This window comes from Sciurus vulgaris (assembly GCF_902686455.1).
Source record: "Sciurus vulgaris genome assembly, chromosome: 2".
Taxonomy (NCBI): domain Eukaryota; kingdom Metazoa; phylum Chordata; class Mammalia; order Rodentia; family Sciuridae; genus Sciurus; species Sciurus vulgaris.
Genome location: NC_136462.1, coordinates 63,912,620 through 63,940,385, shown reverse-complemented (window position 1 = coordinate 63,940,385; position 27,766 = coordinate 63,912,620). Strand labels below are relative to the sequence as shown.

The following is a 27,766-nucleotide window of genomic DNA, read 5'->3' as shown; positions in this document are numbered from 1 at the left end:
GTTCATGACAAAAAGGTTAAATCTAGTGTCCCAAGCATCAGGACAGGAAAATAAGCCAAACTTTGCTAGTAATAATGCTGTCCAATCCTTGTTCTAGAGAGACTCTGTGGTTCCAGGTCACACTCAATTTACCTCCATAATCATCACTTTTATTTCCATTTTTATTCTCCATTTTGAAAATTAAGGTGCTGATTATCAGCACAGATTCCTTTAAAAGGTCTTATTAAACTCTAGGGGCTACTTTCTAACTGATTTGTAAAATGGTCTTTAATAGAGATTATTTTAATACTCATAACCACATTTTAATTTTAAGGGAAAGCAAATTCCAGCTCCTGTGAGAGGTCCTTCAGTTATTATTTGTTAGTTATAAACATGGCTAAAGTAGGAAATGGAAAAGTCAAATCTTAAATATAAGCAATTACAATTATTTTGTATTGAAAATGCAAAACACACCAGCCTAGATCCCCAGTACCCTGGAGTAAACAATTTTGAACCCATGACCACACCTCTATGACAGCTTTGTCAGAAAGCATCTGTGACTTACTCATTGATGCCTGGAATATACAGTCATTTTTCAAGAGTTGGTGTTTTCCAAGGTTGGTTGAGTTTCAGTCACTGGATTCTTCAACCCTACCAGAGATGGGCTGAATTCAAAAGAACAGGAAAAAGATTTAGAAATATACTTTCCTCACAAGGACTGCAGGTATTTCTGGGACTTCACCAAATTTGAGAAGCCTTTCTTTCACTTAAGATATTAAAGGGCACAACTTTGGAAAACTGAAGATATTTAAGCTCTTAAATGAGTTGTTTATATCTGAACCTATGTGATCCTATTCTGAGAACAATCTGAAGCAAGAACTATGGGTAACACTACTGAGGAAATGTCCAAAATATTGCCCAAAGTGGGCCTTCACCCCTCCCAGAGCAGAAGAAAACGCACCATCTCTCAAGGGATATTTGACTCCTCCACAGTGGGCTACCTCCTACAGCTAAAATGACTGGGTTGATACGAGTCTGCATATTTTTGTCTTAATGTATCATAAAATAGATGCTCCTTTTCTGGAAAAGAGTAAGCAAACGAATGCAATGAGGATATGAGAATCTTGTTTGGATACATTATACTATAAAGATTATTTTCTCTTCAATTTAAAAAGAAATCACAATGCAAAATGTTTTCTGGTATATTCTAGTGTGTCATTTTCTCCATTTGTATTGCATTATAAATTGAACTTCAGAGCCTATGTTTCCCTTTAGTGATCGTGATAATCCAGGATCTTGGCTTTCTTAGGCTAGGTCTAGAAACTAGGTCTACGAGAGGATAAAATCACATTACAGAATCCAGTAACAAGCAAATGTGTGAACAAACAAACAAGTTTTAAACACCCAAGCCCATGTCTACACTACTGTTAGAGCACAGCCATCAAATTTGGACTTTTATAACATGATAAAGCCAGAATTACTTGTATATGATATTTAAGAGCTTTGTTTTGAAATAATTTATTATACTGTACTTCTAAAAATCATTTTTTACAAATTAAGAACTTGAATAGATAACAAAATAATTAATGCAAGTTCAAGTCTTATAGTCCAAGATAATTTTTCTAAATTATAGATTTCATTCTTTATATTTTTGTTCTAAATTTTTTAATTTTATATGTATTGACCTTTGAAAAGATATTAATAATATAAAATTGTAGACTTGAATTATAAAAAAAACCTGAGGCAATGTGATAAAGAATAAATAGAAAAATGGATGAATAGATAGTTAGATGGATGGTAAGCAGGAGAAAGATACAGTCTATTTTACATTTCATAAACATCATTATACAGTTCTGTGGAAAATGGACTAAAAAAGAGGTACTAATAGTAACAATGAAAACAAGTAAAGAGTGAAGTCATAGGGCATGGTGGCCCATGCCTGTAATCCTAGCCACTTGAGAGGCTGAGGCAGGAGGATGACAAGTTCAAGGCCAGCCTCTGCAACTTAGCAAGGCCTTAAGCAATGTAGGAAGACCCTGTCTCATAATAATAATAATAAATATATATATATATATATATAGAGAGAGAGAGAGAGAGAGAGAAAGAGAGAGAGAGAGAGAGAGAGAGAGAGAGAGCGCTGAGGATGTGGCTCAGTGGTTAAGTGATGCTTGGTTCAATTCCTGGGATAAGAAGAAGGAGAAAGAGGAGCAGGAGGAGGAGGAAGAGTTGGTGAAGCAGTGTCCCCTAGAATCCACAGCACAAACAGTTTCAAGGCAGCAGGCTCTCCGGTGGCCTCATTGCCAGGTGACTTCTTTCTGTGCTCTAGAGAGTTAAGGACAAATATCTATATTTTACATCAATTGTTAGATTCCACAAACTCACAGCTAATTAGTGATGTATACAGAATTTTAATGAATTTCTCTGACTCTAAAATCACAGTACTATATGTATGATGTATTACAGATATGTATACTATATTATGATGTATTTTAATTAAACCCTGAGAATTGATAAAGCTACCAATATCAGCAATAAATAAATTATTACATGAACCCATTGCAAAAATGAATGATGTGGCTGCATCTTAAAAAATTTGAAAATAAGTATGACTCATTAACATGAACAATGAAAATCATAATATCAATGTTGATATTAACCTGAGCTTGGAAGCTCTTTGTATGAACCACACAGTTAATATTAAATAAAATCACATCTAAAGGATTAATGTAAAATATATAATACTAGTGAAGAGATTTTTCTCTTGGAGCAAAATTAAAACTGAAAGACTCTCACTAGGTATGAATTTTTTAATGCTTGAGATATTTAAGAAAAATTATGTCCCTGTCTGAAGTAGCTGAGAAGTACCTATTGCACCATTGATTTCTTTGCTCTATAAAGTTATGTGAGTAATGCCCTTTGCTGAGAAGATTTATGTTATGGTAATATCATTATTTTTATCATGAATGTAATTATTCAAAGTTAGTCTTTCAGTCATGACTAATTTTGTACTATGGTGACTCATGTCTCACCATTAAATAAGGAAACATGTACTTTAAAAATTTTAAAGATAACTAAAGCTGAAGATTTGCATAGTTAACCTTTAGCTATATTTCTGTTTACTTAGGTTTGTCGAACTAAATATTATGTGTGTAATAGATGAACTATTTTGTCCTTATCTAAAGGGAAAAATATATGAGTCTTGACAGTGACAGAGGTCTCTATGCTATTTACTGTCAGCCTTAGTTTTGCCAATTTGAAGCTTTGTTTTGTTGCTAAATTACCAATATCATGAGTCAGAATCACTCAGACTGACCTCAAAACCAGGTCACACCTTCATAGCTCAAACATAAGTGAGCACTATGGAATGGTATTTCATGCTGTAAAAAGTTTTTTGTTTTGACCCCCCCCCCAAAAAAAAAAATTGACACACTAATTTCCACCCTAGTAGAAATTGCCTCATGTGAGAGGAGTTTCTCACAAACCTGTGAGGATGGACGGGTATTAATTTCTCTTTTTCTTGCTGAAAGGTAGAATAAATATCACTGGCTTTTAAACCTCTGAAGGTAAGGGAGAGAATAGGGACAGAGGTTCAAGGAGCCTATGCCCATTAATGACTGCCTGTTATTTAGAGGCATATTGAATCTGTAATCAGAAGACATACTGGAGTCCCTGGAGTCAGGTACTAAGCACATTGATACCTATACACATCATGGAACATCAGTGTGCAAACGAGAACCTGAACTGAAAAATCTTAAACCACAGAAAATGAACAGTGTTTCTTCCTCCTGTTGAGTACAATCATGCATGGCATAATGAGGCTGACACCAATGATGAACCACACATCATAAAGTGTTTCATAAAGTGATAGTGGAGCTGAATTCCTGTCATCTAGTAACTTTATAGCCATCACACATTTAGATGCACAGATACCATTGTATTACAGTTGCCTATGGTAGTCAATACAGTAACATGCTGTACTGTTTTGTATCCACAGAGCAATACCCTACACTACACAGCCTAAGTATATGAGAGACTATACCATCCTAACTGTGGAAAAGTGCACTCTGTGATATTTGAACAAGGACAAAATCTCTTAACAACTCATTTCTCCAGAATGTATTCCTGTCATAAAGGGAAGCCTGTCTATAATTCTATTTTAACCAGATGGATTTGGGTAAAATCCCACTTCTGTTACTTACTCAATATTTGTCTTATGACAAGTGATTCAGGTTATCTTGTATAACATAGACATACTGATACCTGCCTGTCTTACTTGGTCCACTAGATTCTGGCTGGTATAGAACCTACACAAAACAAAATGTTCAGTAAATGTTAGCTTCGATTTTTAGTACAGAGATAACATTTCACTAGAAAAGTCATTCTCATATCTCATTTTGGTTTAAACTTCAGAAGGATTTTGTGATTCATGAAAGGGGATGAGATTATAATAAGGATTTTAGGATATATCTTATAATGGATGAAAGTCACTTTGTTAATATTGGAGTTATGTGATGACTTCCCTAATGGGAAATATTTTTAAAAATGGGTATAAGGCAGTTGGCAAACTGACTTCTTCTAGTCTAGTGAACAACTCTATCAGGAAAATAAGGAGCATTTAGACTATTTTCTAAAGTCAATTTTGAATAACATGGCATCATTATACCAATACTAGTATTTAGAAGAGGGTTAAGACTTCACATCTAGAAATTTTTAAATAGAAAAATATCCATTTTACATCTGCTGTGGCTCTGTGGTTACAGGAGTTTCCTTGCTTTCAAAGACTTGTTAATGGGATCTATTGTTCAATGAGTCAGTCAATTCCATTCTTTCCTGGAATCATTTCTATGGACTGCTTAATAATCCAGTAAAACTGTTTGCTCAGGCAAGAAATAGGAAATCTGCTTGTGGAAGAGTGGTAAGGACCTCAAGAGATGATGTAACTTTTGTCCAGTCTCCAGCACACTGAAAATGAAGCCCAGAGAGTTGCCAAAAAAAAAAAAAAAAAAAAAAAATCATACAGAGAGTTGATGGGACAAAGTGGAGACTAACTCTCAGATTTCTAGACCATTAGTTCAGTGGAGTCTGCCACAGACATCCATTGCATCTTGTTTGGTGTGTTCAGGTTAAAGGACCCCAAGTGTGGCAAACTTTACCTGTTGTGCAATCCTGCACTGAATTTAGTGTGAATATGGCCTTCATATCTCTAATTCTCACAAAATAGAGGTAGTTACTCTGCCAGTATTTGTAGAGGTGATCTCTTAACTCCCATGCTGACTCCGTCCTCTCTCACACATCATCCTCAAACTCCTTCTCCATGCTCAGCCCATTCCTTTTCCTTTCGGCTGTAGACTCTGCCTCCCTTCTGACTTTCTCTCCCAGTTTCAGCTTCTTCGTTCCCTTTATCTAATGTCCAGTTTTCTCCAGATTTGGTTCAATATTTCTCCACCTTCCTTTAAGACCTATTTGTGGCCAAGAAAAATTATATCATTTAAAACAAAACTGAGATGGATAATGGAGTGAAACTGGAAAAAATAGAGAAAAACTTTCTAATATGTCACCTTCAGAAAATACCCAGAAAGGAGCACAGAGAGGTCTAAATGCCCTGTGTGAAGTAAGTGATCTCATCTCATCTCTGCTCTTTGTGGTCCAGAGTCTATTCCTGGAGCTAATCTATGGAGCTATTCTATGGTCTATTCTTTGGAGCTTCTTCCCTCCTCCCTCATATCCCACTGTGGTTCTTCACTGCTCATAGGTACCTTTGCCCCAGGACAATGGAACAGGTGCGAGACCCAATATAGACCAGGTCCTCATCATACATTATTAAGCAGACATGTTCCCAGCATCTCAACATGGAATCCAGGACCTATTTGTTTCTAAAGCTTTATCATCTACAAGTGCTCAGTCTGTGATCATGCAGCAAACTATGTTCCTACGCAGGACACCAGCACAGCTGTGGAACAGGAGGAAAAATAATCTCTCTCCTCTTAGGATGCACTTATCCAAAATGTTTTCAATCCAAGAAGTAAAGGGTCATTTCAGTTTTGAGATGTAGATACATTTTGTGTCACGTGTTATCTTGAATCATGCATAAGAGCATCTTCATTTTTGCATAATCTTTGCAGTACTTAGGTCTTAATGCAACTTGGTAGTATTTAATGTATATTACCACTTGAAAATGTTGCTGAGGGAGGACCAGCACACCAACCTCATGTACAGCATTATCTACTTGGAAAAAACTAATTCTGCACTCTAATTGATTGACAAATTTGCCAAACTATTAAAAAGTTAAAGACTATCTCTAATCTATAAGACATTTAGTCTTTTCAACGTAAATGACTTAACATTGCTACAAAAATCAACTATGACCTCATTTTCAAATCTTAAGTGAAAAGTCTAGTGATGGCAATAAACATCTATTTAAGGTCAAGGGTAGGAAATACTCTTTTACTTATATGAAGTTCATTGTTGCTGGAAAAGTGTATTATATATCTTTAGAGTTGTATTATTGTTATCAAAGTTGCTATTCCCTTTTACAAATAGTACTCTAAGACCTCATTAGAAATACTATATTGTAAAGGCTTTTGTTTTGAAATTACTTATGTAAATACTAATGTAATTAATTAATAGAACTAGTTTTTTAAACTTTAGGCTCCCAATCATCTTTCATAATTTTCCTTTCAGAGTAAAGATGCACTTACTTAAACAAATAATTGTTTTTAACAATTGTGAGGTAAGTTGTTCTTTGAACAAAATATTTGAAATTATTTAATGACAGATGACGGGAAGAAGTGATGTTTGTGTCCCTGACTACAGTGCTCACAGGGGCCCATATCTGATGAATTTATGTATTAATGGTTCTAACAACTTTACATTTAGTGGGTAAATTTCCTTCATGGTTTCACACATTACTTTGAATTTATGGCCTAAAACTCTCTGTTTTACTCTACCTTATAATTCTGTAGTCAGTTTAAATCTAATAATAGAATTGGCCTCATTACAACACATTTATCTCATAAAATATGATCCTTAATGTGATGACAAATGATTTTCTCAAAATCTGTCAAAAGAGAAAATGTTTAAAACATGGTAGATGGGCTGGGATATAGCTCAGTGGGCAGAGTGCTTGCCGTGCTGGGTCCAATCCCCAGCACCGCAAAACAAACAAACAAAAAGCCAAAAAATATGATAGGGAGGTTTGAGTGTGTATATGTATTGTATTTTCAGTAAATTCTCATTCCACTAAGTAATTTGGATGTCAGATTTTTAGATTTAGAACAAAGTTGAGAATTCAAAAGTGGACAAAAGTACACCATAAGATGAATGCCTTACAGCCACATGCTTTTCTTTGTCAGAAGTGGCACATTTATTATCTCACTCAGTCACTCAGCTGCCCAGGATTGTACCTGGGTTGAGTTCGTCTATCCTCAAGAAGGTCTTAGTGTTAACTGGGTAAATAAATGGGAATAAATAGTTATGATAAAATTTGAAAGTTTTATGATAAAAATATGTATAAAATTTTAAGAGCACATAGTAGTAGATAATTATGTCCAAGGAAAGCATCCCAGAGAATAATTTTAAACTGAGGTTTAACTGATAAGTAAGCATTCAGAACTCAGGGAAGAAGTAGTTGAAAATCCAACTCACAGAAAGAATGGAGCATGGTGTTATTCTCAGAGAAGAGCAAAGAATCTACATAGCTTAGGTTTTGGGTGAATGCATGGAGCTGCAGCCTTCCCTCCTAAGAAATCACTCATCATTCCTTCACCAAATTGTCTTGGAGTATCACACTTACAGCATTCTTAGGGCAAAACCCTGTCTTACTTATGAAAATAGGTTTGCTTCTTGTCCTCCAAGGCTTTTCATTCAAATGAAGAGACAATCTGTAATGTTAGCAGACCAGCCTGGGCTGAGGGATGTACTGAGGTAGAAGGATGCAGCCTAAAGCAAACACCAGTCCTGGAGCAATGCCTTATAGGAAAATATGGAGGAATTCACTGATCCTCAGGACCTCAAGGCCTCACCGTACACTGCAGTCATTCCTATTCATCATGCTCCTCTGAGTCATCAAGAAAAATTACATCATAGAATTTCATAATCAGAATAGAGCTTAGAGGTCATCATGTCCCCTCCACTTCAACTCACACAGAAGGTGTAGCTTTTCCTCTTTTCATGAAAGTGAAGTGATTTTCAATATTTGTAAGGCAGTTAGTTTACTCTTATCCTAGGCAGCTCCAAAGGTGTAAAAGTTTCCATATGTTGCAGTAAAGTCTGCCTCCCTGTTAATTTCCTACCACAGTGAATTCTTGAGAAAATGGGGTAAAAGTGCTGTCTTCTCTTCAGACCTTGAGTTCTATTTGATATTGGAGAAAGGACTAGAAAAATGTGTCTGCATGTACTTCCAGCCCTTTAAGATCTCTGATGTTTACAGAATGCTCCCTAGAGGTCCCATGTCACTTGTTTTACACCTGTCTGTATGCCAGGCTGCAGCAATGGTAGTTTCCATGTAATGGTCTCCTGGCATATTTATGAGTAGAGTACACAGACTGGTGTTTGCCCTTCTTGGCAAAGTCAGTATTCCAAAATGACACAAATCTGCCTTAGGCCCATCCTAAGTTTCATCTTGTGTAATTTATAAACATAAACAGAAAATTGCAAAGCTCTTGCTTGCATAGGAGTGGAGCTCACCAAAAATCAGAATCTCCTTATGTGATGGTGAGAGAGACCAAAACTTCCCTTAAGTTCTACCCTCTGTAAAAGAATTGTCATTGACTATGAAAATTGGTTAGTTACTAAAGCTCAAATATTTCCTAATTTTTCCTGACTCTAACCAACTCAAAGATTCTTATGTGTATGTATATTGTTTATGGAGCTTCTGACTGTTGGCCACATGTTGTATTCAATTCTTTGAAAACCCATCACTGCTCTCTTTGGAACTTATTCTCTCTTCCATGTATCTTGGGGCATTTCACTGCCTTCTTCTAGGGGCTAGGCTGGTTCCTCCATTGATTATTCAGTCAGTTAATTTGGGTCCATATAATTTGTTAGATATTGAGCTAAAGTACTTAAATCTCTCTTCTCCCAGGACTTAATAGCCTAATGATAGAGGTAGATAAATAAGCAAGTAATTTTGAGGGACCAGGATGAATATTGAGGATATTCATCCTTATAGCATCCTTATGGAATGCTATAAGGACCTGTAGAAGGAGAAGTTACCTGGAAGGTTTTCTAAAGGAAAAATCTGAGACCTGGGGATTGGCAGAAGTTGCCTACATGAAAGGATGCATACAGAGGGAGATGCACAGACAATGTGGTTCATAAGACCGGGAGGTGATAGAGCAGGATATGTTCAGAGAACTGATAGAAGTCCATCATGACTAGAATATGAAATGGAGGGGTCAAGCAGTGAGAGATGAAGCAGCATAGGTAAGCAGGAGCACAAAGAACTCTGTGAGTCATGGATGCCATATTAAAGAGGGAGTCTGGATTTTTCATTCAAAGTCATGTGATTTTATTAAAGGATTTTGAGCAAGTGGTAACATGATCAGATATGGTGATATGACACTGTCTACATTGAGATAAAAAATATTTCAAACTCATGATTGGAAGATGGAAAACTAGTTTGGAGCCTGGGGTAAGTGACTGTGAGAGAAATGATGACTTAAAACAGGTTAGTGGTAGTAACAATGAAAAGAAGGGGATGGATTGGAGATGCATGTAAGGGATATACTCAGGAGGACCTCATGTTTCGCTCCATGTTGAGAGTGGTGCAGAAGAAAGAACCGAGGATGACTGCCAGATTTCTGGCTTGATCAAAGGGGTAGATGACAGAAATGAGGTTGAAAAGATAGAAGAAAAAGCACACTTGGGGAAATGTTAGACTTTGAGATGCCTAAGAAAAATATTCAGTAGGCAGTTGGATATACAGATGTGGAGTTTAAGTGTCTAAGACTTGAGATTAATATCTTATAGCCTTAGCCACAATTGAAGCTTTGGGATTGATTGAGGTCACAGAGATTCTGTGGAGTGAGAAGAAAGCTCAATGTGAAAAGCAATAAGAGGAGGACTTCCAAACAGATGGGCTAGACAAAGGAAACACCAGATGAATGAGGTCATGCAGAGCAAAGATAGTATTTTAAGGAGAGAATATTCAACAGAGTCTGCACTTGCAATAGAAGAACATTACAATAAAAACTCAGAAATATCATTTTGATTTATTTCATAGACTGGTGAGATGGATTCCAAATTGAAAGGGTGGAGAATGTAATCATAGTGCAGAAATACGTAAAGAAATATGGGATTGAAAGAAGCTGTCTTAGACCATTTTGTGCTTCTGGAACAGAATACCTGGGATCAGATAACTCATAGTGGACAGAAATTTATTTATCACACTTCTGCAGACTGGAAAGTCCAAGATCAAGATGTGAAGCAGGTTTGTTGACTACTAAGGGCCTAATCTTCTCTTCCAAGAAGGCACTGAGATGCTGCATCCTCTGAATTGGAAAAACAGTATTCCTCAAATGGTAGTAGAACAGAAGAGCAAAGAGGGAGGACACTTCTGAAAGGCATTTGTTATAAAAGCATTAAACCATCCAGGAGGGTAAACCCCTCATGGACTAATCACCTTACATAGATCTTACCTCTTAATACTGTTATAACAGTAAGACCATTTCAAAATGTTTTGAATAAAACAAATATTCAAACCACAGCAGAGATTTTTTTGTTTAATTTTTAATTTTTGTTTTAATTGGAGGAGCTATTTGAGCATATTTAAATGCTCTTAGGAAATAACTAGTAGAAGACATTAAGAATACAAGGGAGAGAATCAAGCAATATAAATAGATATGGGAAGAGGAAGAGAAGTGGAACATAAATAATTGGTGAAGGGAGTGGAAAGTAGGAGGAACATTTCATCTATCTTAATCATCAAAATCACTTTATCTACAATATTTTAAGACATTGATCTCTGATAGTCTTGTGAATAACACTTGCACAACAGTTTCCATTACATTTTACTATTGAACAATTTGGTTATTATGATACTAAGATATTTACTCAAGACCAACAATTGGAGAAAGATTATGATACAATATGGATCCATGTCTTGAGTACTTGTGGTCACACTTCTTCATCAGTGGAATGGCAATATCTGCAACCAACAAGTCAGTCAATCTGTTAGGAACATAAGCTTTAATAAAGCAAAAAATACCAGCATGTTATTTGGGGGTCATGCAATTTCTGAAGATAAATACTATTGTCTAAGAGCTTTCTGAGTCTATCAAAACAGCATGTTGACCTAAATAAACTAAATGTATGAATAGGAAAATAAATTATTAAAACAAATTCTTATTTTTACCAAACTGATATACAGTTTTGGGGAAAAATTCATTTTTAAAGTGACAAAATAATCATTTAGAAATAACAAAAGACTTTTTTAAGAGTAACTCTAAAGCAGTATGATCCACAGAGTCTGGTAGTGCAGCAGAACTTGCCATGTATGTGCACATATCTTAAATATACATAACAGTGGTAATGTCTGCAATAATAAGATTTGACATTTGTTTTATTCTTTCTCTATTCCAGGTACTCGTGTTAAAGGCATGTGTTAACTAATTTAATCCTCATAAAAATGTCAAGAGGTAGGTAACAACCACTGCTGTTGATATTTTACATATTTTATTATGCTCACTTCATGTCAAAAGCTGCATTACAAATGAATGAAGGAAAGAAGGAGGCTGAATACTCAATTATAATTGGAATATCCTGTGACAAACTAATTCTATTAACCATTTAGTTCTACTGACTTTGCTTGTTCAGATACCACATGCTGGGAAAGACTCCTAATTGTCCTCTGCTAAACTCACCTATGTGCCCAAATGAGTTTTAGCAGGACACATGACTATTTCCCTAGAGACTATGTATTCCAGCCTACCTTGAAGCCAGGGTGATCATATTATAATGTCCAAGTCAATTGGATATGAGAAGAATATTTTGTGATATTCCTGATAATAGCTTCAAAATAAAGATGTGTCCCTTCTCTCACCTCATCCCTACAGTCTCTTTCTTGTCCCTTAAGAAGATGTTCATGGTTTTGTTTGTTTGTTTGTTTGTTTGTTGGTGCCTGGGATTGAACTCAGGGACACTCAATCACTGATCTCGGGGTCACTCAACCACTAAGTCACATTCCCAGCCCTATTTTGTATTTTATTTAGAGACAGGGTCTCACTGAGTTGCTTAGTACCTCGATTTTGTTGAGAATGGCTTTGAACTCACAATCCTCCTGCCTCAGCCTCCCACGCCACTGGAATTACAGGTGTGAGCCACCACATCCAACTATGTTCATGGTTAAGAGACAACTCCAACCTGGTAGAAAGGGAAACCTTTGAAAAGTAATGGAAAGCCACCACAGCAGGAATCTAGGTCCCCTAAATGGCTTTCCTGGGTCAGGGTAGCTTTTACAGAATTATTAGGTAAAAATCATTGTATTCTGGAGTTTCTATAATATTAATATTAAAATTAAAATATTAGTCTGTACCCTAGGGAATACAAATAGTAGTCAACCTTCTAATAATTAGCTGGCTTCCAGTATTATTCCAATAGAGAAAGAATTAACATTCTAAGGGTGGCTATCCCTATAATAGCTATTAATCATTATTAATTAGTAACTTGACATTATAATTTTATTTCTTATGTAATTGCACTCCTGAAGAAGGGTACTGGTCTTACAAATGTAATCATTCCAGGTTCAGACAATCATCTACAAAATTGGTATTATCATTCAACCCATGAGTATTGAGTATTTCAAGATGTAGGTACAAATAAGAAGTAGAAACACAATTTAGTTTCTCATTCTGAGAGACTGAGGGCCAAACTGAACCATAATGAAAAAAAATCACCGAGGAAGTTTTTTAAGAAAGAGGAGACCCTACTTTCCTTAATTCACCAGTTCAACTTCTCAGAGGATTATATGCATTGAATAGCCAATCACAAGGTAATGCTTGCAATTTATTTGAGTTTCTAAGTAAAAATATAAATAAAAATAAACAACAAATAAATAAAGACAATATTGTATTATTTTAAAACATACCTGCCTGTCTTTCCAGCACTCTGGGAATTGAGGTGGGACCATCACTTAAATCCAGGAGTTTAAGATCAGCCTGGGCAACACAGAAAGATCCTGTCTCACAAAACAAACAAAAAATCCCTCCATTATGAATCATTACTTGACAACAAAAGCAAAAGTTGAATTGACCTGATTCTCTGAATGCAAATATTATTTTCAGTACCTTGAATTTTGTACTGTGTTGTGAACTTTAGTTCTTGTTTCTTTTGAATTTTTGTTTTAACTTTTTCTTCTTAGGCATTTCCTCATTGGGTAGGCTACATTGGAGAGGGGGAAGTTATTTGTGTCAATTTTTAGTTATAATAAAGCAATGTGCTTTATTTGGCAATAAAAGCTGGACAGCAGCTGGCAGTATAAATTTATTTTGAAATAGTCTTGGCAGACAATTGAATTCAACCTCCACAACAAAACTTGAGCAGACTTCAAATGGCTGCTCTGGGGCCCAGTGAAAATTTTGATGTTTTAAATTACTCTTCTTAGGATTCACATGCTGTGAGACTTTAATTTTATTTTACAGTGAAATGATATACAGAGGTATTTTGGAGTGTGGTGCTATTGACTATATAAGGGACCCAAACATATGGCAAACTAAGATCTCTTACTACTCTTACTACACTTAAAAAACAAGACTTTTGATGAAATTATTACATTACTAAGAGAAGCACCATCAATCACTGTTCAGATGTTTAAATATTACAAATGGAGACATTGCAGCTTGTGTTGAATAGTTTCACCATCTGTCTCAACAAAGAACATTTGGGATATTTTAGATGCTGTGTAATCTTCTATTATGTGGGGTTTCCCACAAAGGACTCTTATTTGCTTCTCAACTGAACTACATTAGATAATTTTTATGATCCAGGAAAAGGATCTAGCAAAAGAAAATGCATTGCTAATTTTCTCAAATTGAAGAAACAGTTTTCAATATATAATAATGCTCTTACCATTTGGGTAAGCAAAGCAGAGTGTATTCATTTGAGAAAAGCAACAATTCATTTAGTCATGAGAAACCCTGATAACTTTGTAGAGAATTGTGTTGGTGTTCTGCTTGAAGAGTTATGGAGGCAGAATAAAGACGCTTGCAGAGCATGCCATTCAAAATCCAGTAGAATTAACTGTGGTGTTCAAACCTTGATACTTATTATTTATATTATAATAAAGAGCAATAGATTCTCATAAGAGGCTTCACTATTCTGCATCAGAATTTAATCAGCGACCCATTATTGACTAAGACAGCCTTTATAATTTTACTTTCAAAACATCAGTTGTTAAATTACAAACACCAATGATTTTCTTTAAGGTAAAAATCTTAGAGAAGTTGCTGGGAGCTTCACTGTGAACATACAATATGTTTTCTTCACAAGGAAGCTTCAGTTAAACAAGAACATAACACGAAAGCCTTTTGGAAATAACAATGACTTCCCAGATCATTGGGCGGGTGAGAGGCATTTACACCAAACAACTGGATTACTGGAAATCTTTGAAACATTTCCCAAGGGATTTTATGAAACACTGGAAACCTGCTACAAAAGTGAACCCATATCATTGTAGTCATCTCTCCAGTCATACTACCAATTTGAATGCTAGAAATCAATATTTGTAAAAAGAAAGTAAAAAAAAGCATAAATATTGGATCTAACTAAATTGTGCTCAAATTTATCTGGTGAATGCACCAATAATTTTGAAGTGAAATTTTTTCTGAATGCAGAGTTAAAAGGGAAGTTCAAATAAGTTTTCCTGTGTTCAAGAAAATAACTTTACAGGGAAAAAAAATGGATCTTGACTAACAATCAAAATTCAGAAAGTTTTTGAAATATGACTGCCTGCCAACACAACCAGAAAGCTCACATGTTCTCAAGCAAGAAAGGCTGAAACTGTGTATTTGCTATATGCCAGGCCATGTGCTGTGTAGAAACTTTCCATAATTACTACATTCAATCCACAGAACAATCTTCTGAGGTAGAAATTATTATTGCCATTTTTTTTCCTAATATACCACAAACAGAATATCAGTAAATATTGGCTAGAGAGTCAAAATGTCTTCAGATAATTTTATCTAAAAGTTAATATTGTAGAACACTATTTTAGCAGACTGGAGGCCAAAAACAATTTATCACTGAATTTGCAACTGTACTCACTGAGCTTTGTTTGATCTCCAGTCCCCACTTTCTGCTCCCAAACCAGATGTTCTGAAGAGTGTGGACTCATTCCTCGAATCACTTCTGGGTTTAGTTAGAAAGGTAATATAGGAGGGTAGCCATAAATCTGGGTGTGGTAGACAGAAAAATTGCATCCCCTTGCATGATGTCTAAATCCTAATCTCCAGAACCTGAGAATATGTTACTTTATGTGGCAAAAGGGACTTAGAGATGTGATTATGGATCGTGAGCTCAGAAGGTCATTCTGTGTTATTCACATGGGCCCAGAGTAATCATGAGAATCTATACAGAAACAGGAAAATTCAAATGGCTTCTCCTCTATCACCTGCAGAAGGAATGAATTCTCCTAACACCTTAATTTTAGAACTTCTGACCTCCATAGTTGTAAGATACATTTGTTGTTTCAAGCTACCAAATTTGGGTGACTTATTACAATATGGGCAATGTTTCTCTGGTCCTCGAATTCCCTTACCTTTGCCCGTCTTGACTGATTTTGTGATCTACAACTGGTAAATAGGTCTTCATTTTTATTCCAGTCTCTGAATCTGTCTGCTTTCGTATCTCAGATCTTAGTCTTTCCAGAAGTTTCTTTTTGCTCAAGTGACTTGAAAAAGAAGTCTGGCTGGGAAAAGTAAGGTAGTTATAGCTATTGTTACATACCTTCCAATTTGAGAGGTGAAAAGGAATCATTATTCTATATATTTTATTGAATACACCCTTGTAATCTTACATAAAATGAGTTTTGTTTTCCTAAAATGTATCCAATTGCTTTTACCATTATTTAGGTAAATGTGTAGTGTGCACAAAATAAATATGCATATAGAGTAAGAGCTGAAACACAAAGGTTCACTTGATACCAGTAACCCTTTTGAACTGTGGCCCTGCATGCTTTTTTGACCATGCCCACCTATAAAGGACTGGAGTCAGAGCTAAAGCTTATTCTTCCAAAAATATTTCCCAGGTCAATTGCCTGACTCTGAGTCACTTGTATTTTTTTAATCAATGTGAAGTATTATACCAGATTGCATAGCTACTATTCTCCCACATGTAGACAATTTCTACTCCACATGCTACCATACACCCCACACCCACCTCCTGACTCTACACCAACATTCTGTTTTCTTTCACAGAACAGTGAGTATATTCTCTCATTTACTACTCTGCAAGTCACAGTCTTATTCTATGTTAAGTCAGGAGAGGAAGTATGAGTTATCTGTAATTTTTCTAAACTCTGACTGATAGTTATCATGTAAAGTTTGATAAGATACATTTTTATCTTAGTAAGTTATTTATTTATAACCAGTATATATATTGTAATTCCGTCTTCTGACTTGGCTGCTTGAACAGAGTAGCAAATGCCCTTCTGAGGTTTACTTTTGCCATAGGAACAGAATGATTTCAAGTCCATGCAGAAAATAGTTTTTTGTTTTTTTTTTTTTCACTCACCCAGAATGTCCAGGCTTTAAGCATCACTAAAACCCAGGACTGATACCAAACAGTCATACCTCTTTCTAGCTCCTCCAGCTCGTAAGTCTCCTCCCACTGTGTGCCAACCTTGTCCTGGCCCTTTTTTCCTGCAGACGAACATCCTCTGGGGAAAATTACTGATGTCTCATATTCAACCCCCAATCTCCCAACCTCTCACTCTGATTTTAGCAGTCTAAGGGAAAGGGAAACTCTTTCAACATCTTTCTACCAGCATCTATACATCAATTCCAAAGAACTGGCTGGTTTCACTGGTTTATATGTTCATTTATGAACCATTTACTGGATATACTGTTTGGAAAGACCTTTAAAATGAAATTTCTATCCTTTGGCTAAATAATGATCAATCTTAGAAAAAGTCTTATCCATTTTTCGTGTTTCAAAACCAGTATTTGATCAATACTGATATGCAATAAATGTTTAGTGGATTGAATTAAATTGAATTGAATTGAATCATGACCTTCATTTTCATATTAAAATTATGATAGTACAGTATACTGATCAAGAGCATTGCTCTGGAGCACACTGACATGGATAGCATCTTGGCTCAGTCTTAGTTTCCTCAATTGTAAACTGGAATAATAATAGTACCTTCCCTTAAGGATACTTTGCCTAGAGAAGTGATACAAATAAAGGACTTAACATAGTCTGTCACATAGCACTCAAAACAATGTCAGCTGTGATATTTGTCAGCTTTCATTGTGTAGTGTGTATGATGTGTGTGTAAATGTATATGCAAGGATTTCTTAACTGTATGTGTGTATATACAGCTGTGTGTATGCACATACATATTCTGACATACATATATTTGAATGAGTGAAATATGTATGTTATTTTTAAACATTCAAAAGTTATTGTGTCAGACCTTTTGCTAGATTCTATGAACACAAAGATGAGAAAGATACGGTCCTGGCCCTCATGTAGTTCATGAACATGTATTGGCACACATACACATGCCTGTACCCAAATACTCTCCCTAATCAAGCTGGAAATCAACACCAGGAAATACCTGTTTATCATATGATATAAAAAAAATGGAAAAAATATCAAGAAAACTGGCTTTTAGTCCTAGCTCTTCTATACTCCTTTAAATTTTATATTCTATGACTTCTCTGGTTAGTCAGTAATATTAACTGAACTTAGTTAAGCAACTAAGAAAATACATCCATATGGATCAAACACAAATATTACTACAAAGAAGTTATTTGTAGAAAGTTCCTAAGGGAGTTGAGTGGAGTAGAGGAAGGGGATTGAGGGCTGGGGAGGGACAGGATGCAGGAAGAACAGGGGAATGAATCTGACCTAACTTTCTTATGTACACGTATGAATACAGCACAGTGAATATCACCTTTATGTACACCCACAAGGCACTAATTTAAAAAAAAAAAAAAAACAACTGTAAGTAAATAGGAGAAAAATCAGAAGAGTAGAGGGGAGGGAACCAGGGGGGAGAGGGAGGAGAGGGAAAGGGGAAGTCCTAGGGATTGAATTAGAGCAAATTATATTCTATGCTTTTATAATTATGTCAAAATTAATCCAAATGCTATGTATCACTAAAAAATACTAATAAAAAAGAAGCAAAGAGTAAAAAAGAATTCCCAGGACTAGTGCTATGTGACAGACTATGTTAAGTCCTTTATTTGTATCACTTCTCTAGGCAAAGTATCCTTAAGGGAAGGTACTATTATTATTCCAGTTTACAATTGAGCATATTCACTCTAAGTGGAGATGTTAATAAAGAGAGCACCCATATGCTGTCCATCCAGCCCTCACACAGGTATGCCCCTCCCCAATCTCATTCGTCCTTGGTTCTCACCATTCCACCATGTCATAAAGATCCTCTTGGCTCTTTACAGCATTATCATTTTATTATGGATTAGCTTTACCTCTTTGTGAACATTGTTTAAATTGAAAACTACAAGCTTTAGATGTAATTCATTCATCTAAAACTTGCTTTTTGCTTCATAGATTTGTTTGTGTTATGTATAAAGCTATAGTTCATTTTCACCTCTGTTTCATTGTGTGAATATACCTCAGTCTCATCCACCGGAGTGTCAATGGTATTTCCAAATTGAAGCTGTTACATAGAATGTATCCTTGAACATCTTTAATTTGTATGGTCATGTGCTTACATAAAATTTTATGACAGAGAGATACTAGGAATGGAATTTCTGTGTCATAGATTATTTGTATTTTAACTTTATTAAAGAAGAGAAAATTGTTTTCCAAAGTGGCTCTACAAAGTTCAGCAACAAGAAGAAAAAACTCACTTCTTCTGCAAACATTTGATGTAGTTAGACCCTTTGATTTCTCTGGGTTTGCAGTTATAAAAGGCAATCTCTCTTTGTTTTTAATTTATATTTTCTTCATTAATAATGAAACTGACACCTTTCAATATGTTTATTGAACATATTAATTTATTTCTTGTTTCTTGAAGCACATGTCAAGACTCTGACATTTTTATTAAGTTGCCTTTTAAATTCTCATTTGGCAGAGAAAACAGGAGGTAGGAGTTCTTTATATAGTCTCAGCACTTGCCTTTTGTCAAATATATTATTGAAAATATCTTCTTCCTACTCTATGTTTTGTATTTTCATTCTCTTTTAATGACGAGAAGTTTGATTTTAGTGTGGTTGAATTGGTCAGTGACTTGGCCTATGGTTTAAGAATTTTCTGTTATTAAAATTTCTTAGTCCAACATCTCCAAATTTTTCTTCTAAGAGCCTTATGCTTTAGGTTTTAAATCTACATTGAACTGATTTTTCTCTGTGTGTATAGGACAATAGGAAGGAGACAGAAATCCACTTTCTTCTCCCATCTCTTCCTCAAATGGACAATCAGTTGTCCCACAGCAATGTATAAGAAAGTCTATCCTTTAGCCACCGGTCTGGAATATTATCTCGTTTACACTCAACCATTGATATATGTTTGAGTTTACTTCTGGGCTCTATTTTAATATCATTTTTTCTATTTATTTCCCCAATCCTAAGACCTTATTATGATAGCTTTATACTTAGACTGGACATAGAGGAGAATAAATCTTCTAACTTGTTCTTTCTTATGAGCATCTTGACTTTTTAATGTTGGCTCATCTGTATAAGTTTCCAAATCAGTTTCTCAAGGAACACATACATACTTGTTGGAATTAACATTTTCGTGATTCTCAGATTTCAACAAGTCTGAACTATAAAACACTATTATTTCCAAGTATATACATACAGGGACACTCAACCTGTAAAGTTTTTTGTTTATTTGTTTATTTTGTTTTGTTTTTCTGCCAAATAACTACTTAGTCTCCCATTAATATAACTTTAAAAACCTTCGTTTGATTACTACTGATTTGACTTGCCTTTTCCTTCTGCTACTTTCAATCTTTCTGTTTTCTTATGATTTTAGATGTCTCTTGTAAACAAAATGTAGTTGTTTCATAATTTAATTTAATAATATTTGTTTTTAACCAAGTTATTTTGTTTGTTTATACTTAATATAATATTATTTACAAGTTGTCTTTAAATCTATCGTCTATTTTCTACTTTATTATTGTGATTTTTCCTGCTTTCTTTCATATTAAATAAGTATTATAAACACTTTTGCTTCATCTACTAGTCCAGAACTATACATTAAATTTTTCCTTTTTCAGTGCTTACCCTTATAATTATGATATATTTAACTAATTTATCAGACTATAAAAATAATATTCACCCTCCTTAAACCTTAAAAATATTTATAGCATTTGTTACATGAATTTGTTCCAACAAACACATTGATCAATACTTTTTCTTTAATTCCAAAGACTATTATTATTTATGAGTTAGCTATTTGCTATTGAATTATTATTATTTATTGAGCTTGCTGTTTATGTGCATAGTTATTACTATAATTTTTTTCATTCTACATGTTTGTTTTTAATCTAAGGTGATTACTTCTGCTTTAGAAATTCATTTAATGAGGTTCTACTGATGAAGTATTCTTGGTTTTTGTATGAAAGTGTTTTTTTCTTTTGCTCTCATTTTTGAAGTATTTTTCATTTGTTATAGAATTACAGGATGGCATTGATTTGTTTCAGTTTGTTATGTTGTAACACTTCTCTGGCTTCCACTATAATCGTATAGAAGTACTCTTGGTCTCACTGCTGTTTCTTTGAGCTTAGTTCTTTTCTCTATGTAAATTGTTAAGATCCTTTCTCTCTCATTCAAATTTTGTAGTTTTGTTGATGTGTATGGATTCATTTTTTTTACCCTTCTTGAGATTTATTTGGAATTCTTGAATCTGCCCATAGCAGGCAAAACTCTAAAATAGTCCTCAAGGTTCCCCCACTCTGAGATACATTCCTTATGTAATCCTCACTTCTAGAGAGTGGAAATATCTTGTGAATGTAATGGAATTTTACTATTGCAGTGAGATGATATCATATGGCAAAGACACTGGGATTTTGAAAATGTAAGGTCTCTAATCAATTCACTGTGTTAATCAAGGGGGAAACTGTCCTTGGTGGGCATAACTTAATAATTATGTGAGCACTCTATTTTATTTTTTAATTTTATTTATAATATATTTTAGTTGTAAATGAACCTTTATTTTTATTTATTATATGTGGTGCTGAGAATCTAACCCAGTGCCTCACACATGCTAAGCAAGCACTCTATCACTGAGCCACAACCCCAGCCCATGTGAATACTTTAAAAGTGAGCCCAGGCTATACTTGGAAAAAAAAAAAAAAAAAAGATTCGGAGTAAGAGATATTCTCTTCCTTGCCTGGAAGAAGCCAATGACCAATGACCATGATGTAAACTTCCAAAGGAGGGATCATGTGGCAAGGATCTGAGTCTGGTCTCTAGCAGTTAAAAAATATTTCAAGTATATCTACATGCAAATGAAAGGAAGAGAGAGAGAGAACTTTAGTTCTTCCTACAGCTGTAAGGAAAGGAATTCTGCCAACAACACTGAGTTTGAGCAAAAGATATAAACAACTTGTGCCCAGATTCCTGATGTATGGTGAGAAAAAAAAAATGTTGTTTAAGCTGCTAAAATTTTGAAAATTGTTTATGTAGCAACAAAAACTAATATTGCAGATTGATATTTTTCATCCCTTCTGGAAAACTCTAAACTGTTTTCTTTTCAAATGTTAGCTCTACTCTCTCTTCTTTTTTAGAAAATTTGATTAAACATATTTTTAGATCTTTTCACTATTCTCTGCCTCTGAACTTCTCTTATCTTACATCTCTTAGTCTTCCTTAATGTATCCAGGGTAATTTATTCAGGTGCCTCTTCTAGTTTGCTAATTATGTGTGTATGTTATAATGTTGATCTGACCTTCAGTCTTTCATTTTAATGATTATATTTTTCCTGCTTAGAAGTTCTGTTTACATCTTTTTCAAAACTGCATGTTTGAAGATGGCAGAATAGAGAAGGTTGCTTTCCTGGTGTGAAAGGAAGATAGCAGACAGGCAGCTTCTCAGCAAGGTGGGTAGGAAAAACAGGAGGAGGTCTTTACTAAGATCTAATACGGGACATTCAATGCAACTGGGGACTCAGGAGATTGGATATAATAAAAGAAGGAAGAAATTCTCAATACAGCCAGAGCAGTCCCTCCACCAGCAAAGTGGAAGGGTAAGGGAATTAAAGGAACCACGTTTTTAGGAGGCCTGAGGTATGTCTGCTTACAGAGAGTTCAGAGATCAAAAACACTGCTTGACTAAACTGAAAGGTATGCTGCACAATATCCTTGTGTGGGAAAGAAGCCACATCTCTCCTGGCTTCCTGTGGAGAACAGAGGAAGGAACCATTTTGCAGCCGCGATGCAGGGGGCTGGCAGCTAAGGGATCCAGTTCCTGGCAAACCCAAGTTTGGCCCAAAATATAGGCCTGGAAAACTTACACTGCATGACATAGAGTGTACCTAAGAGACCAGGAGAAAATCAAAGGTGGAGAGATGTTTACACAGGGGAATAGTGGTCATGGAAACTCACCCAACTTTCCCTCTCCCCCTCCAATCCCGCCATTTGCCAAGACCAGCTAGGAGAGACACACCTGGCCAGGAATTGGAAAGGGCAGGGGCAGAGAGATTGAGTTTAGAGACAACCCGAGACCAGAAAATATGGGGTCCACATATGACAGAGGGGACTAAGAATTTGCTCCTCCACTACCTGAGAGGAAGCCAGGGGATATCCCTGGGGTTCAGTCTTCCAGTGTGGACCAGCAAGTGCTGGGCCATGGAAGTGTACTGATTTAAAATCTCCAGAGCAACTGGCATTCAAGGAAGAACCTGAATCATACCTAAGCCTAAACCCCAACTCTAGGAGTTCTACCTATGGGATTTTCTCTCCCACTCCAGCAACCCCACCCTGAAGGTGGAGCAGACATCACACTGCAGCCCTTTCCACCTAACACTGCTGAGAAGGGAAGCTGAGAATCGTTTTAATTCCAATGGAAACAATTCTTTAACTTCTCATTGCTATCTTTTTAAAATTATTATTTTAATATTTTTCTTTTCTCTGTTTAACTGTGACCTTAATGGTTCATGGACACATATATATTCATACTTTTTTTCATTTCTAGCATTTTAAATTTGTTCTAATTAGTTATACATGATTGTAGAATGCATTTTGACACATCATACATAAATGGAGTATAATTTCTCATTCTTCTTGTTGTGCATGAGATAGATCACTCCAGTCATGTAGTCATATATGAACATATAATGTTTGATTCATTCTACTGTTCTTCCTACCCCCATATTCCTCCCCTCCTTTCACTCCCCGCTACCTAGCATTTTTGAAACCAGTTATTTTTCATGGACTAGTATTTTGAGGACTAGGATGTTTGATTAATATCTTTCAGTTTTGTTTTGTATTCTTTTTATTTTTAATTTTGAAAAATTTTACTTTATATATTTTTTCTCTTACATATCTGTTTCCCTTGATTCTCTCTTTTTTCCCTGCTAACAGCCAATCTCTATTGTTCTCTCTTTCACTCTTCCTTTAATTTTTCACTTCTATTTTCTCTCCTCCTCCCTCATAACCATCACATCATATATCACTTCTGTTCTCTCCCTGTCTACCATTTGAAATTAACCCTTTTGCAAACTTGCTGTTTGTATTGTGGGCAATAACTGATCATATAAATTATTTTTATTGTGACAATTAACATTGTAAGATGTAAGAGTAGGAACTATTTGGGTTAATGCTGAATATTGTTTGCATTGCTTGTTTTTATTATTCGTCTCCCCCTAAACAGTAAGGTACTGGAAACCTTCAGGGACACTCCAAGTCCACAGGGTAGAAACTCTACTGCCTCAGATCCATAGTGTTAGGTGGGTAGACACACAAACAACGTGAAAAAGCAAAGGAATAAATTACCCCAAGCAAACCAAGATACCTCACTAACAATTCATCCACACCACAGTGGAATAAATGTCAGAGAAGGAGTTTAGAATGTACTTGGTTAACTGATCTGCAAAGTAAAGAATGATATAAGGAATTAAATCAGAAAGAAAATACAGGAAGTGAAAGATTAGTTTAATAAGGAGATAGAGATTCTGAAAAAAAATCAAGTAAACTGCATGTTCATTTTTTGGTGAAATATTTCTAAAGTGTTTTCTCATTTCTGTTCTCATTAGAGGTGCAATGTGTGACAGAAAGAACCATTTTCCAATGTATTCATAAATAATATTATTTCCTTCTGCTTCCAATAAAAAATGACATTAGCATTGACTATACCCTCATCACACAAACACAACACATAGCAGGCACACACACACACACACATGAAAATCATCACTTTCAGATATTATGTTTTGATTAGACCCTTGGACATAGGTCCCTCACTCTTGTGAAAGCAAAGGGAATGTCAGGCATACAAATTAAGAACCACACAGAGTCATGAATATTTAAAATTACAGATCATTAAAGGTGTATGCGCCAGCCTCCCCTGATCCTGCCGCTTCATCAACACAAGGAGGGAACTTCAGATTTGGACAGGACAGAGTTACAGAGCTGGACTAGAATGCCTTTGCATGTCCTTGTCCTTGTTCTTGCTTTCTCCTTCTAGTTTTTACAGTGTATTTCTCTAGTCTTTATGAGCTCATTCATGAATGAGCTTTATAGCATTTCATATGTAGAGAGAAGTTAAAAGAAATTACTTCTAACAGTGAAAGACAGTGTTTTCATAGTGAGCAAATCAACTGGAAGATTTTATTTATAGAAATTAGTATTGACCTGACTCAAAAAATTATCTTGGATCTGTGGGTAAACTGACTTGTTATGCACCTCTGCACCCTAGTTGGGCATTCTTCATGGTAGATAGTGCCTATTTTGTCCATGAGAACAAAGTTCAGTAAGCCTGATCAGAATGAGAGAGAGAGGAGTCGGGTGTGGAAAGAGGGGTACTTTTACTTTCTTTATCTAAAACATTTAAGGGATTTGAATTGTCTAAATCCTGTGATTCAAGATATAGCTGTGAAATTTCAAGAGCTATAGGAAAGTAATATTTATTTTTCAATATTCTTCATGTCTGATATTTTCTTCCCTCTTCCCCTTTTATTAATTTTTAAATTACGAGGACAGAACTCTTCCACATTTTTAAAAATTTTCCCCTGATTTTGCCTGTCTTTCTACAAAATGCTTATTAAATAATTGTGGGCATAGCTTGCAAAGTTTTTCATTACCTTTCTATTTGACTCTGCCAAGAGATATTTCAAATCACACAGTAAAGACCTGAGCGTTCCAGCTGAGAATGTCACAAACACGAGTTTTCAAATTTATTGTTAATAAAATAAGTTGTCTCTCTTTGGGTTTTAATGAGAGTAGCTGGGCCTGTTTTGTCGGATGCTGGTAACAGAAGCACATGCCTTCTTCAAAAATGACTTCAGAAAACCAGCTACAAGAGTTCAGGTGAATGAGTGGTTTCATGTGATTTGTGAGGAAGCTAAATCCCAGAATGCCAGAGTCATGGTGTTGGATTACATGGGATCAATCACGACCCACCTCCAGCAGAGATGGTTGCAAGCCTATAGCCCCTCCTGCTCTTGGAGTGCTCAACACAAAAGGCACTGGAGTCTTTGACATGCTGCAGTGTTGGAGACTGACCCCTTCTTGAACTGTGCAGCCCACATAACTCCAGAGCAAATTTTGCCTCTGGAGTTGTGAGTTCTGCTGTAGCTCATTTTGGTATGTGGGGCAGTTGAGAGATATTGCAATTGACTCTAGCTGCAAACCACTTCCGCTGGTCACCTGGTGAGCACAACAAAGGAAAGAATGGGGTGAATAACTCCTGGTCTTTGATCTCTCCTGAGGGCACAAGGCCCAAGAAGACATAGAAAGAAGCTCTGACCAGCATAGGTTGAGATCGTCCACTGTTATCTACAGAATAGAGCACCTTGGCAGAGGGAAATTTTATTTTTTTAATACTTTTTGCTGTTGTTGCTGGTTTTCATTTGTATATCTATCTTTTTTCTTTTTTCCGTCTTAATTTTTAATTTCTAATTTCTTCTCATCATTTTTTTCCACTTTTTAACTTTTTTCTTTTTTCCTTTAATTAATTTTTTCTTAATTTTCATATAGTAACAAAAACTGCATGATATTGAAATAAAAACAGATACACAGACCAATGGAACAGAATAGAAGACACAGAAATAAACCCACACCTCTTCAGCCAACTGATTTCTTGACCAAGTTGCCAAAAACATACCCTGGAGAAAAGACAGCCTCTTCAACAAATGGTGCTGGGAAAACTGAATGTCCACATGTAGAAGATTGAAACTAGATCGCTATTCTTTCACCCTGTACAAAAATTAACTTAAAAATGGATTAAAGACTTATGTAAAATCTGAAACTACTATAAAAAACATAGGGGAAACACTTCAAGATATTGGCACAGTTAACATCTTCCTAAATAGGACTCCGATAGCTCAGGAAACAAAAGAACTGAAAAATGAGATTGCATCAAATTAAAAAAAAAAAAAAAAAAAAAACAACTCTGCACAGCAGAGGAAACAGTCGAAAGGGTGAAGAAGCAATCTTTAGAATGGGAAAAAATTTTTGCCAGCTCTTCCTCTGACAGAGAATTAATATTCAGAATACATAAATAACTCAAAACACTTCACAAAAGACAGAGTAATCAAATAAAAAATGGGCAAATTATCTGAACAGATAGTTCTCAAAAGAAGTAGAAAGGGTCAATGAACACATGAAAAATTGCTCAATATCTTTAACCAGCAGGGAAATGCAAATTAAAACTACATTGAGATTTCTTACTCCAGTCAGAACAACTATTATCCAAGTAATAATAATAATAAATGATGTTGAGGATACAGGGAGACGTAACCCTTTTCACTGTTGGTGGGAATGTAAATTAGTTCAGCCATTACAGAATCATATAGAATTTCCTTAAAAACTAAAAATAGAACTACCATATGATCCAGTTATGCCTTTCCTGGGTATTTATTCAAAGGAAGTGAAGTCAGCATTCAAAAGAGATACCTGTCAGTGTTTATTGAGGGACTATTCCCAATAGCTAGGATATGGAAACAGTCCAGGTGCCCATCAACAGACAAAGAGATGAAGAAAATATGGTATATATACATAATGGAATATTACTTGGCAATAAAGAAGAATGCAACCATGATATTTACAGAAAATGGATGAAACTGGAGGACTCACATTAAACAAAGTCAGACATACAAAGACAAATAACCAAATGTATTCTTTTACATATAGAATCTTCACCCCCTAAAAAGAGATGACCTGGGAGCAGAAGAGGAACTATCAGGGAAAGGGAAGGGGACTGAGGTAGGGGGGAAAGAAAGGGGAAGATTAGAGAGGGTCAAAGGGAGGGTGGACAAGATCAAAGTGCACGCTTGTATGAAAATGTCACTGTAAAACCCATCAATGTATACAATTAATATGCATTAGTAGTTATAATAAAAATAATTTAGTAAAGATTTTCATTATAAAATTGAATTTTATTGTCCTTTTTGAATAAATCATTTAATATTTCAATTCCTAAGTTATTTTAGTACCGATAGC

General features: G+C 35.4%; 1 protein-coding gene across 1 annotated transcript; it reads right to left on the bottom strand.

The window, feature by feature from the left end:
* Positions 1-379: 379 nt before the first annotated feature.
* LOC306649509 (uncharacterized protein) lies at positions 380-17,271 on the bottom strand. The gene is made up of 4 exons (XM_079120525.1): positions 15,238-17,271; positions 13,064-13,153; positions 11,032-11,125; positions 380-644 (listed from the first exon to the last, which is right to left on the bottom strand). The coding sequence occupies exons 1-4, from the start codon at positions 15,305-15,307 to the stop codon at positions 575-577; spliced, it is 324 nt and encodes a 107-aa protein (XP_078976651.1). The 5' UTR covers positions 15,308-17,271; the 3' UTR covers positions 380-574.
* Between the last annotated feature and the right edge of the window lie 10,495 nt (positions 17,272-27,766).